We start from the raw sequence: 26,421 nt of genomic DNA on the forward strand, positions 1-26,421 counted from the left end.
TGAAAGGCTGAGCGCCCCCAAAAGAAAAACTCGAGAAAAGAGTAGTGTGAACGTAATATTTTCCATCTGCTAGCTCAAAAAGTGCAGTTTGCACTACGAGTTCTTCCCCAAGGATGTGTCCATCACAGCTGGAATTTGTTGCCAACAATTGAGACTCCTTTCGGTCGCAGTGTAAGAAAATCCACCGACAACACTACATCACGTGTTAATGCATGATAACACACTCTGTTGATCTTAGGAACAAACCAGCCGGGGTGGCCGAGCGGTACTAGGCGCTACAGTCTGGAACCGTGCGACCGCTACGGTCGCAGGTACTAATCCTGCCTCGGGCGTGGATGTGTGTGATTTCCTTAGGTTAGTTAGGTTTAAGTAGTTCTAAGTCTAGGGGACTGATGACCTCAGAAGTTAAGTTCCATAGAGTCATTTGAACCATTTTAGGAACAAAACTATCCAGAAGATTGATAGGGAAGTCATCTCTCAGGCACTCGTCACTCTGATTGTATACTCGTAAAATTTTACCTTTCCTGCTCTTGATCGATCAACAGTCAAGGCAGTTCATTTCTAGACGAAAATGCTCTTCAAACTACACTGGTTTAGTGAAAATTTGCTGGAGCGTTGCCTTGCGATTGTCTTATTCAGTTTCTCTGTCTGCTTGCAGTTCTGGTAGAAAAGAATGAAAAATATGGCTTTCAGCAAGTCTCTAAACGCGAACGAAAGCAGCTTGCAACTGGTAGGCAATGATGTTACCTCGGAGCTGATTTTTTCCTAAAGTGGGCAGACACCATTTTGAGTTTGAATTGTTGGCAAATGTCAATCACACGTGTGCTGTTGGTTTTAGTGTTTCGATGTGTAGAATTTCTATCAATGATTTTTCTATAGGTTTTTGCTGACACAAATTTAGCGTTGAAGCATCGCATTAGCCTTTTCACGTTCTTGGTGAATTTTGCTCATGGTTTTTTCGAGTGTGTTCCTGAATTTCGACATTTTTGGGGTTTTTCTTATTTTCGATGTTGGTGGGGGTATGTGCACTGATGAATATATATTTTTGTTGGCGCTCTGGATGCGCATAGTGATAAGCCGATTGTCAAAGAAATCACACCCACTGACAGAGTTGATAACGGATGTGTATGAGAAATGCCATGCCGAAGGTTGGTGAGCCTTTTGTTATCTTTTGTTATCTTTTGTTATCTTTTGTTATCTTTTGTTATCTTTTGTTATCTTTTGTTATCTTTTGTTATCTTTTGTTATCTTTTGTTATCTTTTGTTATCTTTTGTTATCTTTTGTTATCTTTTGTTATCTTTTGTTATCTTTTGTTATCTTTTGTTATCTTCTGCTGTGTTTTGCTGTGAGTGCTTAGAAAATGTAGTCCATCAACAAAGGAGGTGGCTTACAATACACTCGTTCGACCTATACTTGAGTATTGCTCATCAGTGTGGGATCCGTACTAAATCGGGTTGACGGAGGAGATAGAGTAGATCCAAAGAAGAGCGGCGCGTTTCGTCACAGGGTTATTTGGTAACCGTGATAGCGTTACGAAGATGTTTAGCAAACTCAAGTGGCAGTCTCTGCAAGAGAGGCGCTGTGCATCGCGGTGTAGCTTGCTCGCCAGGTTTCGAGAGGGTGCGTTTCTGGATGGGGTACCGAATATACTGCTTCCCCCTACTTATACCTCCCGTGGAGATCACTAATGTAAAATTAGAGAGATTCGAGCGCGCACGGAGGCTTTCAGACATTCGTTCTTCCCGCGAACCATACGCGACTGGAACAAAAGGGAGGTAATGACAGTGGCACGTAAAATGCCCTCCGCCACACACTGTTGGGTGGCTTGCGGAGTATGAATGTAGATGTAGAACTGATTTCTGGCGTTTCCCAAGGTAGTGTTATAGGCACTTTGATGTTCCTTATCTATATAAACTGTTTGGGAGACAATCTGATCAGCTGTCTTAGGAGATTTGCAGATGACGCTGCCGATTATCGACTACTAAAGTCATCAGAAGATCAAAACAAATTGTAAAACGATTTAGAAAAGATATCTATATGGTGCGGTAGTTAGCAATTGACAAAAAATAACGAAAGGCGTGACGTCATCCACATGAGTGCTAAAAGGAATCCGTTAAACTTCGGTTACGCTAGAAATCAGTCAAATCTAAGGACCGTGAATTAAAATAATTACCTGGAAATTACAATTAGGAACAACTTAAATTGAAAGGAAAATATAGAAAATGTTGTGGGGAATCCTAACCAAAGACTGCGTTTCATTGACAGGATCCTTAAAAAATATAACAAGTCTACTGAGGAGACTGCCTACATTACACTTGTCCGCCCTCTTTTTAGAATAGTGTTGCACGTTGTGGGATCCTTACCAGATAGGCCTGACGGAGTACATCTAAAAAGTTCAAAGAGCAGCAGCACATTTTGTATTATCGCGAAGTAGGGGAGAGAGTGTCACTGGAATGATACAGGATTTGGGGTGGACATTATTAGAACAAAGGCGTTTTTCGTTGTGGCGGAATCTTCTCACGAAATTTCAATCACCAGCTTTCTCCTTCGAGTGCGTACATATTTTATTGACGCCCATAATAACGTAAGGGAAATCAGTGCTCTTACGGAAAGATATAGGTGTTCGTTTTATCCGCGTGCTATGTGAGATTGGAATAATAGAGATGAACCCTCTGTCAGGCAATTAAATGTGATTTGCAGAGTATCCATGTAGATCCTGTCTGCTAAGTCCACCCTGACCCTAGGTTCTGGGTTACTTTTCTTAACTGTGCTCCTTTCCATGAACCACTCCAGTCCTTTTCCTTCACCCCTCTTCCTTCCCCTTCTCCATCACACACTCCTATTAAAATCAATGTATTAACAGGTGAGACATCAATTTTTGTTGTGTGTGAACAGGTAGTGTTCGAGACGAAATTTTAAGCCTTGATCATATACAGGATGACCTATTTATCTTGACCACCCTAAATAACTGTTTGTCCAGATGCAAATTACAAAATGTTTCAAGCAAATGTTCTTTAGCTGTCAGGGGGACCTCAACCAGCATGATTGCTTTCGTTGTAGCTTTTTTTTTAAAAAAAAATCATATGAACAGCAGAATGACTTTTTAAATGGCACCTTGTATTTTTTATTCGGTAATTCATTTCCTCTCCTAAAGAACTATTCAAAAATGAATCAGTGTACCATTCACCGAAACACAACGTTATTAATTACACAACACAAAGCAGACGTTGTCACTCCCAGGTACTCGGGGTAATGGAACACATCCACGTGTTGACGTTGACAGAGGACAAATGTAAATACAAGTAGAATGCACACTCGTCATTCCATCAACTATCGTCAGTAGAAGAGTTGTGTGAGTAGACTGCACACCAACGAAGAGAAGGTAAAAATGCTACTTATGTGTGGGCAATGTAACATTTAGACGCAACGATCTGGAACCGCTACGGTAGCAGGTTCGAATCCTGCCTCAGTCATGGATGTGTGTGATGTCCTTAGGTTAGTTAGGTTTAACCACCTCTTGCAGTAATACAGGCCAGACAGTTACGGAACACGCTGTGATTGAGGCAATAACGCCCATTCTTCCTGCAGAGCTGCTTGCAAGTCAGAGTGATTGGTGAGTGCTAACATGAAACAGTCTGTCTAGTGCATCCCAGACATGCTCTATGGGATTCAAATCGGGAGAGGAAGCAGGCCACGCCATGCGTGTAATATCTCGCGTTTCTAAGAAAACATCAACTACTAGTGCTATATGAGGTCGAGCATTATCGTTCATCAATCGAAGTCTGGGCCCACAGCACCTCGCAACAACCGCACACGAAGTTCCAAGATCTCGTCACTATACGTTAAACCACGCCCATTCATCCATATAATTTCACAAAGAGATGTCCGACTGGTCAACATAATCACTGCCCACACTATTAGGGACCCTCCTCGATATGTGTCTTTCCACGGTGTGTGTGTCCCGAAAACGTGTTCAACGTTACCTCCAGATAGGAATCCGTCGAAACTCTCTAGAGACCAAATCGGGACTCATCTGTTGAAAGAGCAATGCCCTACTGTTAGACTGTCCAGGTAGCATGTCGACGTCTCCACTAAGATGTTCCCTTCTTTGAAGATGTGTCAGAGGCACACATACAGCAGGTCTCAGTCAATAAAGGCCACTCCGCTGATGCTTTCTGTACACGTCTGCCACGATAGAACACGTTCAGTGGATGCTACGAGGTCAGGTGTAGTGAAGTACTAACGCGGTACCGTCGTGCCCTTACAACCACATAAAGGTTCGTTCTCTCTTTCTCTCTCTCTCTCTCTCTCTCTCTCTCTCTCTCTCTCTCTCTCTCTCTCTCTCTCATGCCCCACGTGGTCGACCCTGCCCTGGTGTTTGGGATGCAGTTTCGGTCTCTTTAACCTGTCTCCACATCCAAGAAACAGAACAGTTCACATTAAGCCATCGAGCCACACGAGTTTTCGACTGTCCTGCTTCCATTCTTTCTACAGCAGTCCACTGCAGTGTGTCCGATCTTGTGTGTGCCATACTGCACCGTCTGTGACAGTATACACAGCGATTTTAGATGTGGAATTACCCAGAAAATGCTATCCCGTTTGTTACATTCCCTGACGAGATTGTTGGTGTGGTTGTCCATTGATTGGAATGCCATTTTTCACCCATAACATGATCGTACGAACATCTGTCGACATTTTGTACGATTATATCGAGAGTTAAACGTAGGACAAGGAAATAGCGTTTTGTTTCAACTTTGGACACCAGTGTTGTCGTCTTCGTAAAACGCTACTGAGACCGTAAAGAGAACTGGCGTTTGAGACAGTCTTCAGCACAAACCTACATCTCGAGTAAGTACCGCGAAGACGAGTCAGGGCTCGTAAGGAGGCATATACACGATCATTTTTTCCTCGCTCTGTTTGCAAGACGAAAGGGTATGGCTAAATTGACCCGATGTACCCTCTATGAAATTGAAATGTATGGTGGTTTGTGGAGTGTATGGGTGTAGATACAAAACTGCTTACAGGTTTTCTGTCTTTAAATCAAATTACACGTCTGGTTTTATTCCGATTCGTTTTATCTTCTGTTTCTCGTGTACAGTGGGTATGAGAGGTCTGCATGCTCTTTATACTAGATTTTACTCTTTACCGCTGGCGCTCAATGTAAAACAAGTGACCATAAAAGGCGAAAAAAACGAAACACAAAGGGCAGACAATGAAATTTACCGGTAAAGCAATATTTCTCGGGCGACCAGTAACAGGCCATGGGCAGTTATGGGCTGGGAGCGAAAGACGGTTTCCCTGCTCCTCGCCTCACGGCTGAAAGGCATTCTTCAGAACTGCCTGCTATATTTGAATCGCATAATGTGCACTTTCAGCGAAATTAGTTAACTTCGACGTTTCCCAAAAGGTTGCTACTTCTTGAATGTACTCTAAATTTTGTTTCAATTAAAACGCCTTTTTGCTGCAAATGAATGTATTCAATAATCCAGATGCTTTTCACCTTTATTAACAAGTCATAATCTGTAGATATCCTGGGATGTTGTATTATGTTCATTTACATATATTGGTTTTAGATTTAAAAGTTCCACATAATAATTTGAACATAAAACGGTAATCTGTGATTGAGTGAAGACAGTACTGCTATCACTAATAGAGAAACAGGTTAACAGTAGTACTTCTTTTCATTTGCGGATTATTAACATGTTAAATTCGAAATCCCGGGTTTCAATAAACTCGTTACATACGCAGTGGCTGATTTTAGATGTTTATTTTAATTGACGTCACTAACAGTAAATAGAACTTAATGCGTTATTGGTATTATTGTCAGATACGAGATGTAGAAAACGGGGTTTGAACCGGAATGTAACTGTCATATGAACCACTGAAATATTGTCTAGATGACCGTAATACCCGCAGCAGTCTCGACAAGAATATTATTATTTAATATGACTGGAAAGTTTACGTTGTCGCTTCATGGACTATTCTCGGTATCTAGTTATTTGTTCGTGCAAGTGGTGCCAACGTTCTTGATTTTGTACTCAAGGCTCCAATTACGGTTGGAGTTGATGGCAGGTAGGAGATAATAGATGGGTCACCGACTGAATTTGGGCTGGAGGTCAGCAGAGGAAGGGGATTTATGATCACCTATTGGCACAGTGTCTATGACCAAAGAGTGATACGGTGATCTGTCTAGCAGTGTATTTAACACTAAATTCTTCTCGAATCTTCATATAGAAATGATGCTCTAAGCCCCCCCCCCCCCCCCCCTTTTCTAACTCCTACTTTTGCTGTTGCACATGGATTAAGAAGAAACGCGAACTGACTGTAATCGACCCTGCAAGTGGAGTAGAAAAGAGTTTGGCACCTGCAATAATTTAATTTGATGGACATTAATTAAATAAAGGAAAGTTTCAGTAACGTAGTGAGAAATGAAAGGGTTGCTCTACCGATTAACAGAATAAAAGTTCTGTCCAAAATAACAATTTGATTTATTATGACTAAACTCAAAATCATAAACAAAACACATGAAACATTTACAATACATCAAATTGGATACTCAAATGCGGTGAAGGTGTCCATAAACTAGATTGTGACATTTATGACGAAGTGGTATGTGGAGCCAATTCCTTGCAACTCAAATCTTAAGAGAAACACCCAGCCAACTCAACATTAATTGCTGCTACGGTAGTGATAACTCGGACAATGAACACCCAAGACAGAAGAAAGTTAGAAAAGACGAACAGACGCGCTCTGCTGAGCTCTGATTATCACAGTGCAAATTCCCTAGTCTGCCGGTGCTGCGGACATATATTACCAAGCTGCCTTCTTAACTGCAAGGACACGATCTGGCGTACCAGAAGCGATGGCTGGTTGCTTCGACGTCCCGTCGTGGTGGTGATAATGTCGCGAGTATAACGCGAAACAAATTGTCCTGGTCTGGTTGTTCCAGACTAAAAACTTCGTATCGATACAAATGCGCCTCTGAGGGAGACGAAGAAGGTTCGTCACACAATCACTGACGGTACAGTGATTGATTTTAACAAGCGAAATCACACAGTAATTCCGATACAGTCAACTTTAGCCAAAACTGCCCAAGACAGACAACATAGACCGCTTGTACGCAGAACGCTCAGTTGCCAACTGTACTCGGAAAGTTACGTTGAAGTCGAAACTTCAGAAACTTCGTTAAACAGTTACAATCAAATAAAAGTATATTAGACAGACAACGGAAGGCAGACTGTCCACAGCAGCGAGAGCTCAGTCTTGTAACCTACTCCGACCGAAAGGCAAGAGCCGACTCTCTCGAGAGCCCCGTACAAACCTAACACAGAACATTCCCGCCCCCACGACAGTGGCCGTGGTTAAACGTTCCAATCAGCAACTCGAAAACCGGCGGAAAATTCCACTCTATTGCCGAAGCACTACCATTCCACCAATGGAGATGCTTGGCGCCAATTTCTGCGCCGATTTTGCTACGTCACGGAGCTATGCCCTGAGCAAGCCAATCAGAGTTACGATTTTGCAGGAAACACGGTAATTTGCCAGCCGAGACTGCCTGGGTACACAAGTCATTCCCACGCCTCGCTGATAGACTGCCAGAAAGTGTTTTCACTAAGTTTCTGCGAAGTAACGGAACCTCTAGCCCAGCCGCTCCTTCAGGCCGCCGCTATTATGCCATTGTCGGCGTCTGGAAAGCATTCACTCGACTCCCGCACACCCGTCGGCTTAACCCTTTCAAGATCAGCGAGTCTGCGTGTGAGGGAATAGCAACTTTTCACCGCAAGCAATTAGAGAGGAAAATCGAATTACTCAGAGTAAGATAGAAATATGAGACGGGGCTTCTGCCATCTCTCACTGTTTATATGTTCACCTGGTAATTTCGGAGTAATTATTTGCTGCCTTTGTTCCGTACATATGATACTTCAAAGGAAACGTCAACAAGTAACTTCCATAATTTTTTTAACAATTTAGTCTTCCTCTCTTGTAGTTAGCCAATGATTTCCACTACGCAAGTACTGAATGGCTTGATCCGTATTTCCAGGCTGTGATGTTCCAGAGATTTGTCCCAAATACCTCACACCACGTCTATTATATTTTAATTGGCATATTTGTGATTTTTGGTAGAGGTCGATGTCTTATTATTTCTGGGATGTTCTTTTGTACTGAATTGTCTGTTCAGAAAGCTATGTTAATGCATTGCACATGTTGGTTATTTCACTTCAGAGTATGTTAATTTGTATGTCATTGTGCACCACTTTGGATGCTTTCGAGCAGGCTCTGCCTGTGATGAATATGGGAGACTTGGGCCTGTTGGCAGACTCTGGGCGGCGAGTACAAGCCGATGGCCGTCGCGTACGCGGAGTGCTCGTCGGGACTGTCGTGGTGCCCTCAAGCCGAGCAGTGTCTGCCCATGCTGAGGGACTCCGTGGTTCTGCGCCGCGAGTCGTGGCCCTTTCTGCCAGCGGAAGGGGCCGGCCCGCTCGGCGCGGTGCGCTCGCCCACGCAGACCTGCAACTCTGTCAGGGTGAAGATACCTCACTCCTGCTTCTGCGGCAGACGTCATCACCAGCCGGAAGATGCACAGCTCCTAGCTGCTGGTGCTCGAAATGTCTGAACTGGATATCTGCAGCTATGTGCCGGCATCTTGTAATCGGCCGTCTGAAATTTACTAGGGACTTTGTGTTTCGAAAACATGCTTAATACCTCGTTAAATTTTGACATTAGTTTTTAATCTGACATACAGTCTTCAATATTTTAGAGTGAATACATTGAACTCTTCTCCTATTTAGTTAGTTGAAAGATCGTTTAAAACTTGTCGATATTCTTAGTCGCGAATTTTAATCAATAACCTAATACTGTGAAAGGAGCAATAGTTGGACTGCATAAAAGGTATGTAGGCCAGACGGTACGAAACAAATTAGGAACGTGATACCAAGTCGCAAGTATTGCGAGGACAATGTTAGCTTTTGCCAGGTAATGAGGGCACAGGGAATTTGTGTAAGGAGTTTGACAAAGTGGACGATGTAATCATAGTACGTGGAGCAGAAATATGGTAGCTAAGAACGGAAGTAAAATTAAATCATCAATGGTGACCTGCATGGAATAAGAATAGCAACTGCACCCAAAAATTAGTTTCGTGGAGATCTTTCAGCGCCATCACCAGATTTGTGCCTACACTGCTGTCAGCCGCGTGAATGCAGGATGTGCAGAATGCTGTTGACTGAAATGAAATCTCATGAATGTAGTGCCTGTTGCTATAGTTGAGAGATTGGGTTGGGGGGGAATATAGACAATGTCGATACCTGACCAAGATGATAGTGCAGTTGGCTGAGCTTTTTGAAGAGGGGATCCTTCTGGCGCTGGTGTCAAAGGGGTATCTTATTTAGATTAGAAGCAGGATTTAGTCAACCTGCTGTGAAAGGTGACAATAACAGGAGAGTCCAATAAAATGTTTAAGAATAAACAGAGATTAAAGTTGAATATTCGACGCTACAGTAATAAAGCTGCTTGTCTGTTTGGAAAATGTAGATAACGCTGAAAAGAGCCAACCAATGTCTATCTGAATACAACATAACCACAAGTTTAGAAGAATTAAATACAAAACATTCTTCACACTCACATAAAACTAACATGGAAAGAAGAGTTACTACATATGTTAAGACAGAACATAATTTCACAAACATTGGAGCAATTAGGTTTTATGAAGATCAGTACATACTTCGAAGTGCGTACTTGCGAACTAACTGCTTCTGCTGTAACTGTAAGTAGATCCCCTAATAGTGAGTTTTGAAGTGTTGGAAGAATATGGATTCCTTAACACGCCCTCTGTTCGACAGAAGCAAGTAATTAAATCTGTGACGATTTCAGTTTAGATTTTTTGAAGGATTCTCATAGGAAAATGATACGGTAACCTTACTTTTATCCTGCAATATGACATCAGTAACTAACTTTCCAGTACAGATGGATAAAGACAGGAAGCCTCTAATTTTTCTTAGATGCGCAAGGCAAGAAGAAAACTATACTCCTAGTAACAAATGTTGTCTCCAGTAATGTATGCACAGTTATGGTAAATACGATAGGGTCTTAAGGTATAGCTTCACCACTGTGAAATCAGAGTAATTGACTCTAGGACATTTTTTTATTTTGGGAATTATGAGAGACAACGTGGGATCAAATTTATTGTGAAACAAACGCAGACAGAAAATTTAATGTGTTCTACTGTAAATTAGTCATTATTTGAAAATAGCTTTAACCTTCAACTAATTAGTAAGAACATAAAACTTTGTGTAAAGAACTATGGATCATTTGAGAGATTAAAGTATTTCATGAAAGGAAAAAGGAAACTTACCTGTTTGCAAGAACAAGTAAATATCCTGCAGTAGTTGCACAGTACGAAAACTACTTGATATTACTAAGAAAAGTTACTGAAAAAATAGAGGAACATGGACGGTGTCAGAAACGCATGATTACAACAACACACTTACGTCTGTATGGGATGTAGTGAAACAATATACTACAGGCTACAGAAGAGTAATTTCACTGTGTGTTCAATTGTCTTACATTTAGAGAAAATACAGGGAGAAGCTGTTGAAGAAAAATACTTAAAGCATATTGAAACAGCAGCCTACATAAAATTGTCGTATGGATGTGTAAGTCCCATAGTGCTCAGAGCCATTTTGTAACATTTAGAACAGTAGTTTAGTAATTTTAAATACTGTTGTGTAGAGTAGGCCTTTCTACAAACTGCATCGACATAACGTTTCTTTTATTGTTGCTTTTGTTGTTGAAGGTAGGCGAAATGTTATGCAGGCAGCAGAACTGTACAGAGAGCAATATCCTGACAAGAGTAGTAGGACTAAGTTCATGTCACGACACGCTGCATTCTTGCCAAATTTATTCAAGATGGCGGCGATGGCATCATCCAAGATAGCGGCTTTTTGGGGGAAGATAGGTCAATTGGGCAACATCCACTAACCTAATCCTCGAGAAAAAATGGTGGGGAAATAGGCCAATTGGGCTACCTTCACTAACCTAAACCACCCCCCCCCCCCCCCAAAAAAAAAATGGCAGGAAATTTCTATTTTATTTCACAATAGGTCAATTGTGCTATGTCCACTAACCTAAGCCTCCAGAAGCAAAAAATGGTGGGAACTTTATTATTATATCACCACCACCACCACCACCACCACCACCACCACCACCACCACCACCACCACCACCTTTCTCAGACCTTAGGTCTGGTTAAAAATGGGAAGTGTCGTGGACCTTGATCAAGCGTGACTTCCTTTTAACTGTACGGTATATGTTACATTGCATTTAGGATCTTTCGGGTAATTGAACATGTATCAATAATTACAGATTTCTGTAGTTGTATATATATGTTTGGATGTAGCTGTACTGTGTTGATGTACTGGTGGATATTGTGTGGTATGACTCCTGTAGTTGATAGTATAAATGGTATAATGTCAACTTTATCCTGATGCCACATGTCCTTGACTTCCTCAGCCAGTTAGATGTATTTTTCAATGTTTTCTCCTGTTTTCTTTTGTATATTTGTTGTATTGGGTATGGATATTTCGATTAGTTGTGTTAATTTCTTGTTTTTTTTGGTGAGTATGATGTCAGGTTTGTTATGTGGAGGTGTTTTATCTGTTATAATGGTGCTGTTCTAGTATAATTTGTATTCATCATTCTCCAGTACATTTTGTGGTGCATACTTGTATGTGGGAACGTGCTGTTTTATTAGTCTATGTTGTATGGCAAGTTGTTGATGTATTATTTTTGCTACATATTCATGTCTTCTGGGGTATTCTGTATTTGCTAGTATTCCACATCCGCTTGTGATGTGATCTACTGTTTCTATTTGTTGTTTGCAAAGTCTGCATTTATCTGTTGTGGTATTGGGATCGTCAATAATGTGCTTGCTGTAATATCTGGTGTTTATTGTTTGATCTTGTATTGAAATCATGAATCCTTCCATCTCACTGTATATATTGCCTTTTCTTAGCCATGTGTTGGATGCGTCTTGATCTGTGTGTGGCTGTGTTAGATGATACGGGTGCTTGCCATGTAGTGTTTTCTTTTTCCAATTTACTTTCTTTCTATCTGTTGATATGTGATCTAAAGGGTTTTAGAAGTGGTTATGAAACTGCAGTGGTGTAGCCGATGTACTTATATGGGTGATTGTGTATTTTGCTAGTTTCTGCTCGTTCTAGAAAGAATTTTCTTAAATTGTCTACCTTAACATAATGTAGGTTTTTTATGTCGATAAACCCCCTTCCTCCTTCCTTTCTGCTTAATCTGAATCCTTCTGTTGCTGAATGTATTTGATGTATTCTATATTTGTGGCATTGTGATCGTGTAAGTGTACTGAGTGCTTCTACGTCTGTATTATCCATTTCACTACTCCAAATGAGTAGGTCAATATTGGTATAGCATAAGTATTTATAGCTTTTGTCTTGTTTCTTGCTGTCAATTCTGTTTTCAGTATTTTTGTTAGTCTTTGTCTATATTTTTCTTTTAGTTGTTCTTTAATATTTGTATTATATATTCCTATTTTTTGTCTGTATCCTAGATATTTTTAGGCATCTGTTTTTCCATCGCTTCTAAGCAGTCGCTGTGGTTATACAATATGTAGTCATCTTGTTTAGTGTGTTTTTCCTTGACTATGCTAATTTTCTTACATTTGTCTGTTGCAAAAGCCATATTTATATTATTGCTGAATACTTCTGTTATCTTTAGTAATTGGTTGAGTTGTTGATTTGTTGCTGCCAGTAGTTTTAGATCATCCACGTATAGCAAATGTGTGATTTTGTGTTGGTATGTTCCAGTAATATTGTATCCATAATTTGAATTATTTAGCATTTTGGATAGTGGGTTCAGAGCAAGGCAGAACCAGAAAGGACTTAATGAGTCTCCTTGGTATATTCCATGCTTAATCTGTATTGGCTGTGATGTAATAGTATTTGAATTTGTTTGGATATGAAGTGTGGTTTTCCAATTTTTCATTACTATGTTTAGGAACTGTATCAATTTAGAATCTACTTTGTATATTTCCAATATTTGTAGTAACCATGAGTGGGGTACACTATCGAAAGCTTTTTGATAATGTATGCATAGTGTAGCGACCTTTGTTTAGTTTTAGCTTGGTATGTCACCTCTGCATCTATTATCAGTTGCTCTTTACATCCTCATGCTCCTTTGCAACAGCCTTTTTGTTCTTCATTTATAATTTTGTTCTGTGTTGTATGTGTCAATTTCTGTGTAATGACTGAAGTTAATATTTTGTATATTGTTGGTAGGCCTGTTATGAGGTGATATTTACCTGGGTTTGCTGTGTGTGCTTGATCTTTAGGTTTCAGGTAAGTTATTCCATGTGTAAGTATCAGGGAATGTGTATGGGTTTGCAATGTAACTTAAATAATTTAGTTAGATGTGAATGTGTTGAGGTGAACTACTTTAGCCAGAAATTTGCTATTCTATCTTTTCCAGGGGCTTTCCAATTGTGAGTAGAATTAATTGCTTGGGTGACTTCATGTTGCAAAATTATCACTTCAGGAATTTGTGGTATCATCTTGTATGTGTTTCTGCTTCTGCTTGTATCCACCGTGCATGCCCGTTATGTTGTACCGGGTTTGACCATATGCTGCTCCAGAAATGTTCCATGTCTTATGTTTGGTGGATTGTCTATTTTAATGTGTGTGTGATCTATTGTCTGGTAAAATTTCTTTTGGGTTGTGTTGAATGTTTGGTTTTGTTTCCTTCTACTTTAACTTTTTTTGTATCTTCTAAGTCGTTTGGCCAATGCTTGTAATTTCTGCTTCTTTTCATCTAATACCTCCAGTAGAAAATTGCGCCAAATTCAAATTCCAATACTATAATGTCTCGAAAACTGTACTTATATTTTTTATTATTTATTATCATTTATTATTGTTATTTATTCAAGATGTCCGATTTTCTCGGCCAGAAAGCCAAAAATCTATCAAGTTCAAATCCCAACACCATAATCGATCACACGTACGAACTTTAACGATCACGTATCTTTTTCCACTGGTAACCTATCAAAATCGAGTCAAGTAATATATTGCACTTATAGTAACTTAAGTCACGTCCTTGGATTTTGCAGGGGGAAAGGGACTGAAGTCTATTTCAAGCAGTACGGTCATCACTTGTTCTCCAGCACAATCACTACACATCTTCGAGATCGCAGCTACGCCCAATGCAGTCGCCACGACGACCGCGCTCCAACTCAAATCAAATCGCCGCCACTCCCTGGCCCCGCCGGCCATCGCGCAGGCTGTTGCCTACAGCGGTGACGCGAGGCGGCGCGCTGGTGCCAGCCCGCGCAAGCCCCTGGCTACCGGCGTCGCTCAGTCCCCCCACACGACTCAGCGTTAAGGAAACATGTTTTCGCTGGAACTTGCCGAGGTTGACGTCACCATGGCTGGCCGTTCGATCCAGCATGCGGTAGACAGAGAACGCACTCTAGCACTTTTGGCGGCAAAGTTGTTTTTCTGGACATATTCACGTAAGACACCCGCCGATCGGTCCGCGTCCCACCACGTGTCTCAGTCGCGGATAAAAGAACATGTTTCGCGCCAAAGTTGTTTTTCGGGACACTACCATCTCCCCTCACGTCACACAATGGTCCAAGATGTTTGCTACAAGCTCCAAAGTTAAGTTCTATCACGTGACCCACTAAAAGCTGTTCATTATTATTATTAATTATCATTATTATTATTATTATTATTATTATTCATTATCACTCATTACCATTTAACATTATTATTATCCGACCGAGAACGCCGTGCTACACTTTAGGCGCAAAAGTTTGCACAACTGTTCAATCCGCCGTGACTGTACAAGAGAACATTTGCTCGCTAAGTTAGCTGATTGTCTCTCGCTCGCACGTTATAACCAGACACGCGCCCCGCGGACGTCCGACCGCTTACGTCAGACACGCTCGATCGCCCCCTGAATACACGCGATTGACAGTCTTGTTTAAACACCCACATCGCCCATCTAACCTTTCAATTACGTAAGTACTTAATTCAATTTCAATTTTAATCATATTAAATAATTAAATTTACAATTTCATATTTGTTTGCAAATGTGTTCAACTACCTACTTCAACTACTTTTAGAGGACCGTGCCTCTTCCTAGGAACCCTCGCAGAGTTTAAATTCTGTCAGTAAAGTAACTTCACTTGCGCTTTCACTACCAAATTAAGAAAATTGCGCTCAAAGAAAGGGAACTTCTACTAACCTCAGCCAACCGACCGCCACTTCCTCCTAGAAACCCAAGCCGAGTTTGAGTTCTGGCAGTAAAGACAGGTCGCTTACGAATCGCGACCGATCTAAGAAAATTGCGCGTAAAGAAAGGACACTTGCATTAACCTCATCCACCCGACCACCACAACCTCCTACGATCAGGCGCTAAGTGTGAAATCTGCCAGTAAACAAAGCTCACTTGCGTCTTTGCTACCAACGTAAGAATACTGCTGAAAACGATGTGTACCACCACCACTTCCTAGGGGGCAGTTGGTTCAAATGGCTCTGAGCACTATGCGACTTAACATCTGTTGTCATCAGTCGCCTAGAACTTAGAACTACTTAAACCTAACTAACTTAAGGACATCACACACATCCATGCCCGAGGCAGGATTCGAACCTGCGACCGTAGCAGTCGCGCGGTTCCGGACTGAGCGCCTAGAACCGCGAGACCACCGCAGCCGGCAGGGGCAGTTAGTAAAAGAACTCAACCTGCACTAGGCTGATGGAAGGAGACAGAGTATTTATTTGGGAGCAATTTATATACGGACGGAGTACATGTATTACAGAACACACGCTCTGACATGCCCCACATCATACAGACCTGCAAACCACTTTGTGAACAGTTAAAAATAACCCGTAGCACAACCTACAGACATGTGAACCGCTTGTAAATAATGCAAAACATTTACTTCCAAATACCCAAACAGCTAATTTGCGCAAATAATTTCAGTCCAGACCTGCTAACTGCTCCTAAATAATACACCACAATGATGTGTAGACACGCTAAATACTCGTAAGCTATTAAATAGTGCATATGAAGGCCTACCGACACGATCTCGGAATAATGCAATCAACGCACGCAAGCACAATCCACTGAATACACAGGTGGCAGTGATAACTGCCGTATATCTAAGAATAACGTGCACAGCCCCTGCTCGGCTTCCTCAAACAAAGTGGCGGCACCTCCCTCATACGTAACACCTGCGAAATACCTATCCAAATACGTGCTCACCTACATACACGTGCTGATGTGATCAGGCGCGAGTGCAACTCTGAGCTTCAGCCGAACGCAGGCCAAAGTTGTAGGTAGGCGCCCTTAAAGACCGAGCGTTTATTTACACACACAACGCCCACAGACGGCGAGAGTTTCTACTGCTTGTCTTCGTGCTTGCCAAACCCTACACAACGCGCACTCCAAACAGAGCCGCGTGCGATCGGCCTTCCCCACTCTAACTGCGGTCCGGCAAAGACGCTTCAGAATTCCATTCCACAATAGCAGAACCTGCTGTCCCTCCTTAGCGGTTCTAACGGACCATAAGTGACGATGGACTGACGCTTCACCGCGCGCGCTACAACCCCCGCGAAATGACACACACACACACACACACACACACACACACACACACACAGTCATCCTCTCTACTCATCCCATAACATAAGTAATAGTAACTTTACAATCCAATATATACAAAGCCCACACAATGTAAGCCACAGTAACTTTGACCATACCGACTACATGCCCCAAAGCCCACCATCCCTAAGGAAGCACTGTGATCCTGCTGTTTCTTTCTACACACGCGACACTCAGCGGTAATCAGCCCTTCTACATCAACGGATGGGAGTCCCTCTCAGAACTGTTTCACGAATTCGGTGATCGCTTCCCCTCAACACAAATGAGTTACTGTCTCTTCTTCCTTGACTGCTTTTTTTGTACAAAAATCTCCAGACTCAGACTACAAGAACACACCAAAATGTTTCGAAGTACAGCATCCTATAAATCATAATTTAAAATTTCAGCTTTCGTTTTGTTGTCTTCCGTTGCCAGGTCAGACTGATCAGTGAGTGAGTGGATGGATGGATGGAAGCTTCGACCCACTTACCGACTTTACGTAAGACCAGAATTTCCTTGGGTTTTCAGCAAGATCTTTTGCTAAGGTATGATGGAGGTAGTGATTAAATGCTTCGCGCATCACTCTTTTTACAGCAGCATGAATCTCTACTAACTTTTGCCCGTCTTCATTCTCCCGAAATTCTTGTACCGCCAGTGTGACTGCCTTTGCTTTCTAAGCATTCTCCGAATTGCACTGTTAAACCACTGTGGGTCTTTTCCGTCCGTAACCCACTTTTTCGGGACATACTTGTCCAATGCGTGATTTACAATGTGTTTAAAATTTGCCCATAATTCTTCCACGTCCTTCGTACCGGAAGTAAATGAAGTCGTAATGGCAACATCATGATCACTAATCCCCGTCTCAACACTGACACCGTCGATGAGGTCTGGTCTGTTCGTGGCTACCAGATCTAAAATATTTCCGTTACGCGTTGGCTGTCGATTTAGCTGCTCAAGACAGTTTTCGACTAATGTGTTCAAAAGCAATTCACACGACGGCTTATCTGTACCACCTGTAATGAATCCATACACATCCAAGTCTATAGTAGGTAGGTTGAAGTCTCCTCCGACTAATATAGCATGATCCGGGTACTTCTGCGAACACGCGATCTAGTGCCTTTGAATGACTAGAACTGTCAGAGTGGAACCTGGTGGCCAGTAATAACGCCCCACAATTAACTATTTCCCCTAGCCCTGTTAAACGTGTCCAGATAACATCGCAATCACACTCTACTTCGACCTCAGAAGACATTTTTGTCAACTGCAATAAAGGCACCACCTCCTACTGTGTCTAATCTGTCTTTCCGATACACGTTCCAACCCTCACTAAATATTTCACAACTTCCTATCTCAGGGTGCAGCCAGGTCTCAGTCCTGAGAATAATTTGCGCACCACACGCTTCGTGGAGGGCTGAAAATTCAGGAACTTTATTCCGAACACACTAAATTTACTGCTAATATCTTGATAGCTGAAGTGTCATTACACTGAGCGCGCCCTGATTTCCCTGCCTTCACGTCGACTGGTGAGTGTTCATAAGGACACCTTGCACTACTGCCCAGCCTAAAAAACCCCCATGTGCACGCCGCAAGTACTCTGCTACCCGAGTAGCCGCTTCCTTTATGTAGCGCACCCCTGACCTATCTAGGGGCGTCCTAGAATTCCCCACCCAATAGCGCAAGTCTAGAAATCTGCAACGAAGACCGTCAATGTGTTGACGAAGCCTCAGGTTGAGACCTTCCACTCAGCTCCAAACCAAAGGACCTCGATCCACTCTGGGAACGATGCTGTGAAGAGAGAGCTCTGCTTGCACCCCACTTGCAAGGCCAGCGGTCTTCACCAAATCCGCCAGCCGCCTGTACGAACTGAGGATCGCCTCAGAACCCAAGTGACAGGCATCACTGGTGCCAACGTGAGCAACTACTTGCAGAAGACAGCTCCCCGTATGCTCGATAGCCACGGGCAAGGCTGCCTCCACATCTTGGATGAGGCCCCCCCCGGCAGACAAACCAAGTGCACATTGGATTTCTTTCCAGCCCTGTACGCTATTTCCCTAAGGGGCTCCATCACCCAACGTTGGAGCTCCCAGTAACCAGCAAGCCTTTGCTCCTGTGTGCCTGCTCTGGCCCTGCTGAAGGAGCGGCCACCTGCCCAGACAGGACCAACGGGCGAGGCCAGCCAGCCTCCACATTGACCCTCCGCCTCGAGCGACGCAAACGCGTTCCAGTCCGTGACTCACCCTGAGGGCGGCCCCAACACGCATGGTACGCTAGAAGGTGCCTCGGCGGCTGAGTCAGCGGTCGCAGCAAGCGACACCTGAGATGTCGCTAGCGACGCGCCAGACCCTACACCGTCGCTGCACCTCGACGCAGCAGCCTGAAGGCGGCTGACCGTGGCCAACAGCACGCTCAGCTGCTCGCGAACCGCAGCCAGTTCCTCCTGGGCCCGCACGCACCCTATCCATCCTACTGCTAATATCTAACGACTCCGCGAATTTATACTCTACGGCTATCAATAAGCAATATTACTCCTCTCAAATACGAGAATACATAAGGATTTTGTGTAATTAAATATGCAGGCGCAAAAACACTCGGAAAGAAATTAAGATCAAACTACAAAACAAATAAGAAAGCTAAATATGCGACTCGCTGCAGCACTGATACTTCACCAGCGGTTGCTCAGGTAGGGTTTGGCAAGCACAAAGACAAGTAGTAGAAACTCTCGCCGTCTGTGGGCGGGTGTTATCTAGTTGAAATGTAAACCTCATGGTTTGCCATGAACAGAAGGGGGCATAGAATATCGCCGACGTACCGCTGTGATGTAAGTGCGCCGCGGCTGACAACCAAAGGGGTCTTGCTGTGAAATGAAAAGGCACCACAGATCATTGCTCATGGTTGGCAGGCGGCCTTCGCTATCATCAGGGCATGGAATCTCTGACTAGAGTAGAATTCTCGTCATTGATGACTCCTGGTTGGAACTGAGCCACGCTGACCAGTGAAAGCGTGCTACTCAACCCTACATTTGCCACCAAGGCTGCCCCATCACTTCCAATTGAGCACGTTTGGGGCATTATGGGCAAAGATCTCCAGCGAATTCGGGATTGTGGGTATCTAATGCGCAAAATGAACAGACATCGACACGATATCTCTCAGGCGGACATCCACCAACTCTCAACTAATGCCAAGCTGAAAACTGCATGAAGGCCAGAGTTGGACCAACGAGTTAGCTACTTGCTCTATTTGTGAACCTGTTTATCTAGAATACATTACCAAAATTTTTCTGAAATTTTAATTATTTGTTTGTTTGTCTGTGTGTTGTATATCGATCGGCTGTGTTGCGTATTTCTTCTTGAATAAAATTCAAGAGTCTGGATCCAGAGCAAATTCTTATCCGTCCCCGAACGAGCACCTACTCCTCCGTACTTTACAGATGGAATTATTGTATTTGTTGGAACAGCGGATTTACATGTGTTAAAATTAGAACACGATCCCAGTGAACCTTACTTCTGCGACAATACTTCTGCGCTCTGTCATTTTCCAGTAAATGAAAAAATAATTCTATACTAGTGAAGTTTGTAGTGATTAACAGAAAAACAGCGAATAAAACAGATGTCATTTCTGGCATTCTCCAAGATGGTGTTACAGGGCCTTTGCTGTTCCTTACCTTCATGAGCAATTTAGGAGACAATCTGAGCAGCCATCTTACGTTGTTTGCAGATGATGCTGTCGTTTATCACTAGTAAAGCCATAAGAAGATTAGAACCAATTGCAAAAGGATTTAGAAAAGATAGCTGTATGCTGCGAAATTTGTCTATTTACCCTAAATAATGAAAAGTGTGAAGTCATCCACATGACTGCTAAAAGGAGTCCGTTGAACTTCGGTTACTCGATAAATCAGTCAAATCTAACGGCCGTAAATTGAATTAAATACCTAGAAATTGCAATTATAGGTAACTTACATTGGAAAGAGCACACAAAAAATGTAGTGAAAGCAAACAGAAGAAAGAGTTTTGTTGGCAGAACATTAGAAGATGCAACATGAAAGTGCCTACACTATACCTGTTCCTCTTTCAAGTACTGCTGCACAGTGTGGTGTAGTTACCAGGTAAGATTCACGGAATATATGGAGGAAGTTCGAAGAAGGGTAGCACGTTTTCTATTATCGGTAAATAGTGGAGAGAACTTTACAGACATAATACACGATTTGGGGTGGAGATCGTTAAACCACATGCTTTTTCTTTGCTGCAGGAACTAATCACGAAATTTGAATCACCAACATTCTCCTCCTACTGAGAAAGTATTTTATTGATGCCAGCCTACAGAGGGAGAAAGATCACCGTAGTAAAATAAGGGAAATCAGTGCACGCACAGAAAGATATAGGTGTTCGTTTTCTCCAGGCGCTGTTCGAGAATGGAATAATAGAGAATTAGTGGGAAGGTGGTTAAATGAACTCTGTACCAAGCACTTTAAGCGTAGGAGTTAATACGGTGCCGAGACCTATGGAATTCTTTTGTTTATCTAGTGTTAAGTGCAAATATTTACACATTCTGTCGATAACATGAAACCAAGACAAAAGCCTAAATTTTTCAGAAGTGTTTCTTCTGAAAAATAGTAAACTAGGAAACGTAAAGCAATAAATCTGTTTATTAGGAAAGTTTTACTCTGGTAGCAGATCATGAGACCCATTCTTGCTATCCTGTGCTAGGGGTTTACAGGGCAACTCCCCATCACAGCCCCCTCAGATTTAGTGGTAAGATGGCCCAGTGGATAGCTCTTCAAAAACTGAACACAGATCAAGCATGAAAACAGAAAGAAGATGTACTGAACTACGAAAAAAAAATCAGCAAAATAAAAACTGAGCAGTACAAGCTCAAAATGTGCAACATGTACCGAATGTACACGGCCATGGTGTCGTGGTTATGTGATTACAGTGTTGGACTGCGAAGGAGAGATCCGATTTCAAACATATATTTTTTTATTTCTCTAAAAGTTATGAACTGTCCGTCGGGTCATTACTGTGTGTATATTGTGCTGTAACTTCCGTTTACAACAACGAAGTATAATGAATTGACCTCCAGACGCACGTGTCTATTTTTTTCTATGCAAGTATCACATGTTATGACTCATTAGTTCCGTTTTGAAAGTTTTGACTAATTCATTTTCTTGTAACACTGTTCACCCGTGTATTTGTTGTTTTCATTTCCCTGAGAGGTCTATGCGGAATCTCGCCTGCTCTCACCTTATGTGCGCTTACGGCGGTAATATACTCTAATTCTTACCATATGACTCAGGCTGTATAACCGATGTAGGGTATGACAATTACCAAGACTAGAGAAGCGGAAACAGACATGTCAATGACTGGACGGACATAAATTTGAGAAAAAAATAGAGCGTAAGGGAGATTTGAACTCTTATTTCCCGCGAAGAGTTCAAACACCGTGACCACACATCCACGACACTTCGCTTTCCAACATTTATTTTTGTTCTGACCTGGAAAGCCACCAGAAAATTTGTAGTTACGTAGTAGAACTTTTTACTTCACTATTAATGTAGTCTAAGAAAGGAGAGCAACTTCATCCAGATGTTTCTTGGCCTACCTCTCATGATAAACCTCTACGCAAAGTTTTGCAGTGTAGTTCATATTGTGAATATATAATACCTTGAAGGGAAGTTGCCTGCAGCAGAGCGCTTCCTGTACTGACATCTTCGGCAGCTGCAGATTCTGCATGTAATTACAAATATTATAGCAACTTCATTGTTTTATTTACTTAGATTATACAATGATTCCATTTTGCTTGTGAACTTTTTTGGTCTCCTCGTATGGACTGTATACGCTACTACTACTACTACTACTACTACTACTACTACTGGACTTAACTTTATTGCTACAGCTTTACATTTACAGGAAATAGCAGTTTGTGGACTTCTAAGTATCGGTGTGAACCGTTCTTCGAAAATTAATGTTCAACTTCAGGATACTTCTCCACAAAAATGCTATTCATTATTTTGATATTAAGGTTTAGTCGAATATTTTCATCTCGTTTTTGTTGGATATGAGCGTAACTGCTCGACTACTGCAATACTGGCCCCTTGGAGTTGTATTTAGTGACATTTTTACCCTTTATGTTCTTTGGAGACATTCCAGGCAGTAAAGGAACATGACAAACGGCGAGCACGAGCTTGTCACATTTCTAATTTGAAATGCCTTGGCACATATTTGACATCTTACTAAACGTTATGTAACATAATACATGAAATAGCACCTGAGAAATATCTTTGCTTCCTTACCTTGTTAACTTTTACCACTTCAGCAGTGCTTGTAATACTAATCGTGTTCATCTTTATTTGCTACAAAAGTTTGTGGATATCTCATCATGATCCCTCTTACAGCTCCGTAACCTTTTTACACATGTGATGTATTATGGAACTGTTAATGACACACTGAAGCACTGTTTTCAAAAGAAAACGTTTTGCATGATGAAAATTTACAGTGAAACTGCAGCATACTGATTTGCAATCGTATCCAAGTTTCTTCTTTGTGACGACCTTAGAAGCACAGTTTATGTATGCCGAACTATTTACTTTTGCTTCCTTCACATGTTCTCGTTTGTATTCGATATTTAAGTTCCTTTTCACGATTTTTTCACTTCGAACAAAACACTTTCTCATTATCAGATGCCACGCTGCCGTTTGACATTCATTCATATGACAGTACTGGCGCACCACGTGCTGAACAGACGGAACATTTATCATGCACACTTTCAAAGCGTAAATAGCACCTCTGCAGGAGAAGAGTCGTTTCTGAACAATACTGAAATTTTACACCTTGTCTGTAGGCCATAAGTATGTGATAGATGCGTTCTTTCTACATAAAACTGTATATGTTGTCTCCACAAGCACGAAAATATAAATGACTCAGTGTAAAAAAGTGGAGAAGCGCTATTTGTGCCTTTAACGATTCAAATACTGTATTACAGCTGGAAAAATGTTTTCATTAAGATATGAATAAATCATGTTCTTTTATTTCTTACTGACCACACAAGCCATAGTTTTCTCGCTCTTTGTGTGTAACTTCGCAGTTGTGATTTTCGATATGAAATTTAGAACAAAGACGAACCAGATTATTGTAACGGAAAACCAAATACAACTATTGAATGGAAAAAAAGCTTTGATAAAATCTAAATTTTGCATCTCCATCATTTCTTCTCGTAAATAAACTAATTTACCAATTTCAGGGGACCAATTGTTACAGCAGATCAAAGAAAAATACGTCCCTTTAAACATGTTTATTGATGCATGCAATACTTAGTTTTGCGCTCATAACTATATCTGTAACTGCAACATCCGCTATCAATCGATATTTTGATTTTATTAAACGTAAATATGGTATGGCTAGCCCACAACCCGTGTGTCGTCCAGGCTGTACGCTGAGACATCCGCCACCTTATCCTCGGCAGCCTCTTCTACTTCGTCATCCTGGTCATCGCCCTGGTCGTCGTCGTCTTCTGCAGTCGCCTCCTGCAGACGAAACGCACATCTTAGTATGCTGTCACAGCAAGTTCAGTTCATTAAATGAAACAACAAGTTTACTGTTACCAGTCACCGTTGACTGGTCACAGTAAACTTGTTGTTTCATTTAATGTCAATAAGTCACGGTAAAGCCTAACCTAAAATGTTCGCATTTGAAGTTCAGTTCAACCCGACTACTTCTGCTTGTAGCAAAATGAACGTTATGGAACTGAATTTATCTTTTAAAAGCACGGAAATATCTAAAAATTTTCTTTCAAAAATACGGTCTTGATCACACCACTCATGTTTCAAGAACATAGGTGACCGGTTTCGGTCATATCACATGACCATCAGACTAGTACTGCACGAACAAAATCAGTCTTCGATCATCACATAACTTTTAATAAGCATGCTGAAGGGACAGTACAACAGAATTTGCAAGTCCTTCATTGCGCTAATAAAGGCTTATTATTAAATATTTTGGAGGAGATCGAGATATATGCCCATTATAGAGATGAACCGTCAGTGCTTCTCAATGAACAGTTGGACTTTCGTGGAAAACATTTTTATGATCTCTTTGACGAAATTCTATTAACACGTATGTACTCTTTTCCTCAGAAAGACTCAGTTCTATCCATGGCAGAATTGTAGCTTAGAACAGTACATAAATATTTATATCACAATCTTAAACTTACAACTAGAAATATTACGAAATATAACTCCATTTTTAATAAATCAGTTTTATGACATTTAAAAAATGTAATATATACCACTTGGCAGCTGTTCATTTCATTATTACATATATCTCCAGTGCCAAATAATGTTAATATAAGACAGACTGAATCTAGCATTGGTGTATACTTGCGGTCAAGTCACAACTCGCATATCGATACAATGCCACAATGCCAAAGACCTTCACAACATAGTTGATTTTGAAACCATTGTCGTAGTACCACCTTAGCCCATAGAGGGCACACTAAGTATTCATAGTCTGTACAGTTATTTTTAAAGCTTTTAATTGATATTTTATACAATATCTAAGTAGTTCTATGATTGTAAAGCTATATCTTATAACTACTTTAATATTATTGTATTTTTTTGCGTTTTGACGATATGTGAACCCGTTTTACACTGGTTGACGTGAGGTAGAGGGAGAAGAGGTAGGCAGAGCATCTTCGTATTTAAGTGTATGCTCGTCACTTGCTGGCTTCCGCCTCGCCTTCCACATACGCCTTCCGTCCCCGACGCGCATCCTCTATGACCTCATCCCCTCCCCCCACCTTCACCTACTCCTTTTCCTTGAACACATCCGCACACACTATATTGTCCGCCGCCTTGATCCCCCTCACCCCCTGGTTTCTCCCATCCTCTCAACCGCCAACCAGTTGCCGCGCCTTTACCGTTGTGTCCCACCCTCTCTCCATCTCCACACCCTCCATCTCTTTTCCCAACACAACTTTCACCGTCTACCCCTCCCGGATGATGAGCTTCGCCCTGACATCTACCCTTCCTACCAACTCTAACCCCTTCTTCCTGCCGCCTCCTCTGGGCTCCCTTTCCTCCCCCTCCCTCCTCCTGAGCGGCTCCCCCCTCCTACTCCCCCTCCATCTCTTGTGCCTCCTTCCAGTGTCTCTGCGCTCCCTCCTGCCCTGCCGCCCCTACGTGTCTCCTGCCTCTTCATGCACCCACTGATGCCCCTCCTCGCTTCCCCAGCTGCCCCTTGCTCTCCCCTCCTTTTCCTTACTCTCTGACCTTTTCCCTCGGCAGGCTCCACCTGGCAGTTTTATTGTTCGTCGTGTGTGCTCCAAGTGGGTTTTAAGTGTGTTGTTCCAGAGTGTTTTTACTACTGTGGCTGACTTTTAACCTGTGCCTGCAGGTTCAGTGTCTTCTGTGTTTTAAGAATCGACAATTGTGTTTTTTAACTTTCTGGTGACTTGTTTTAATTGTCCCCCATGAACGTCTCCATGTCAGCATATATTTTACCTCCATTTTCTCCCGCTACTCTGTCTTATGTTCCTCTTTTTTATCTCCTTACGTATGTATCATTTTATTCTTGTTTTAGTTGTAGTGTCACTCGGCTGAAGAGCGGCGGATTGTGCTGCTGACAGCCCTCCCCTGCCCATATGGGGCAGGGGAATGAAATCACAATAAAGAGAGGGGGAAAAAAACTTGCTGGCACCAGTTGACATCACAGCTGCTGAGAAGAGTGCTCCACCTACCACCTTCGAAGGTTACCATGTGTATAACAAGT

The 26,421-nt window shown here is 42.0% G+C and overlaps 1 protein-coding gene across 3 annotated transcripts in view; it reads right to left on the reverse strand.

Moving 5' to 3' along the window:
* The window catches only part of LOC126298806 (tubulin beta chain-like), a 131,364-nt gene that overhangs the window by 13,325 nt on the left and 91,618 nt on the right, over nt 1-26,421 (reverse strand). The window contains exon 9 of one of the 3 annotated variants that reach the window (XM_049990272.1): nt 23,664-24,179. The exons of the other annotated variants lie outside the window; for them this stretch is intronic. Within the exon in view, the coding sequence (XP_049846229.1) occupies nt 24,054-24,179 (126 nt within the window). The 3' untranslated portion in view covers nt 23,664-24,053. Of the gene's footprint in view, nt 1-23,663; nt 24,180-26,421 lie in introns of those variants that run through there. 3 annotated transcript variants of the gene reach the window in all.

The sequence above is a fragment of the Schistocerca gregaria genome, chromosome X, assembly GCF_023897955.1.
Source record: "Schistocerca gregaria isolate iqSchGreg1 chromosome X, iqSchGreg1.2, whole genome shotgun sequence".
NCBI lineage: Eukaryota > Metazoa > Arthropoda > Insecta > Orthoptera > Acrididae > Schistocerca > Schistocerca gregaria.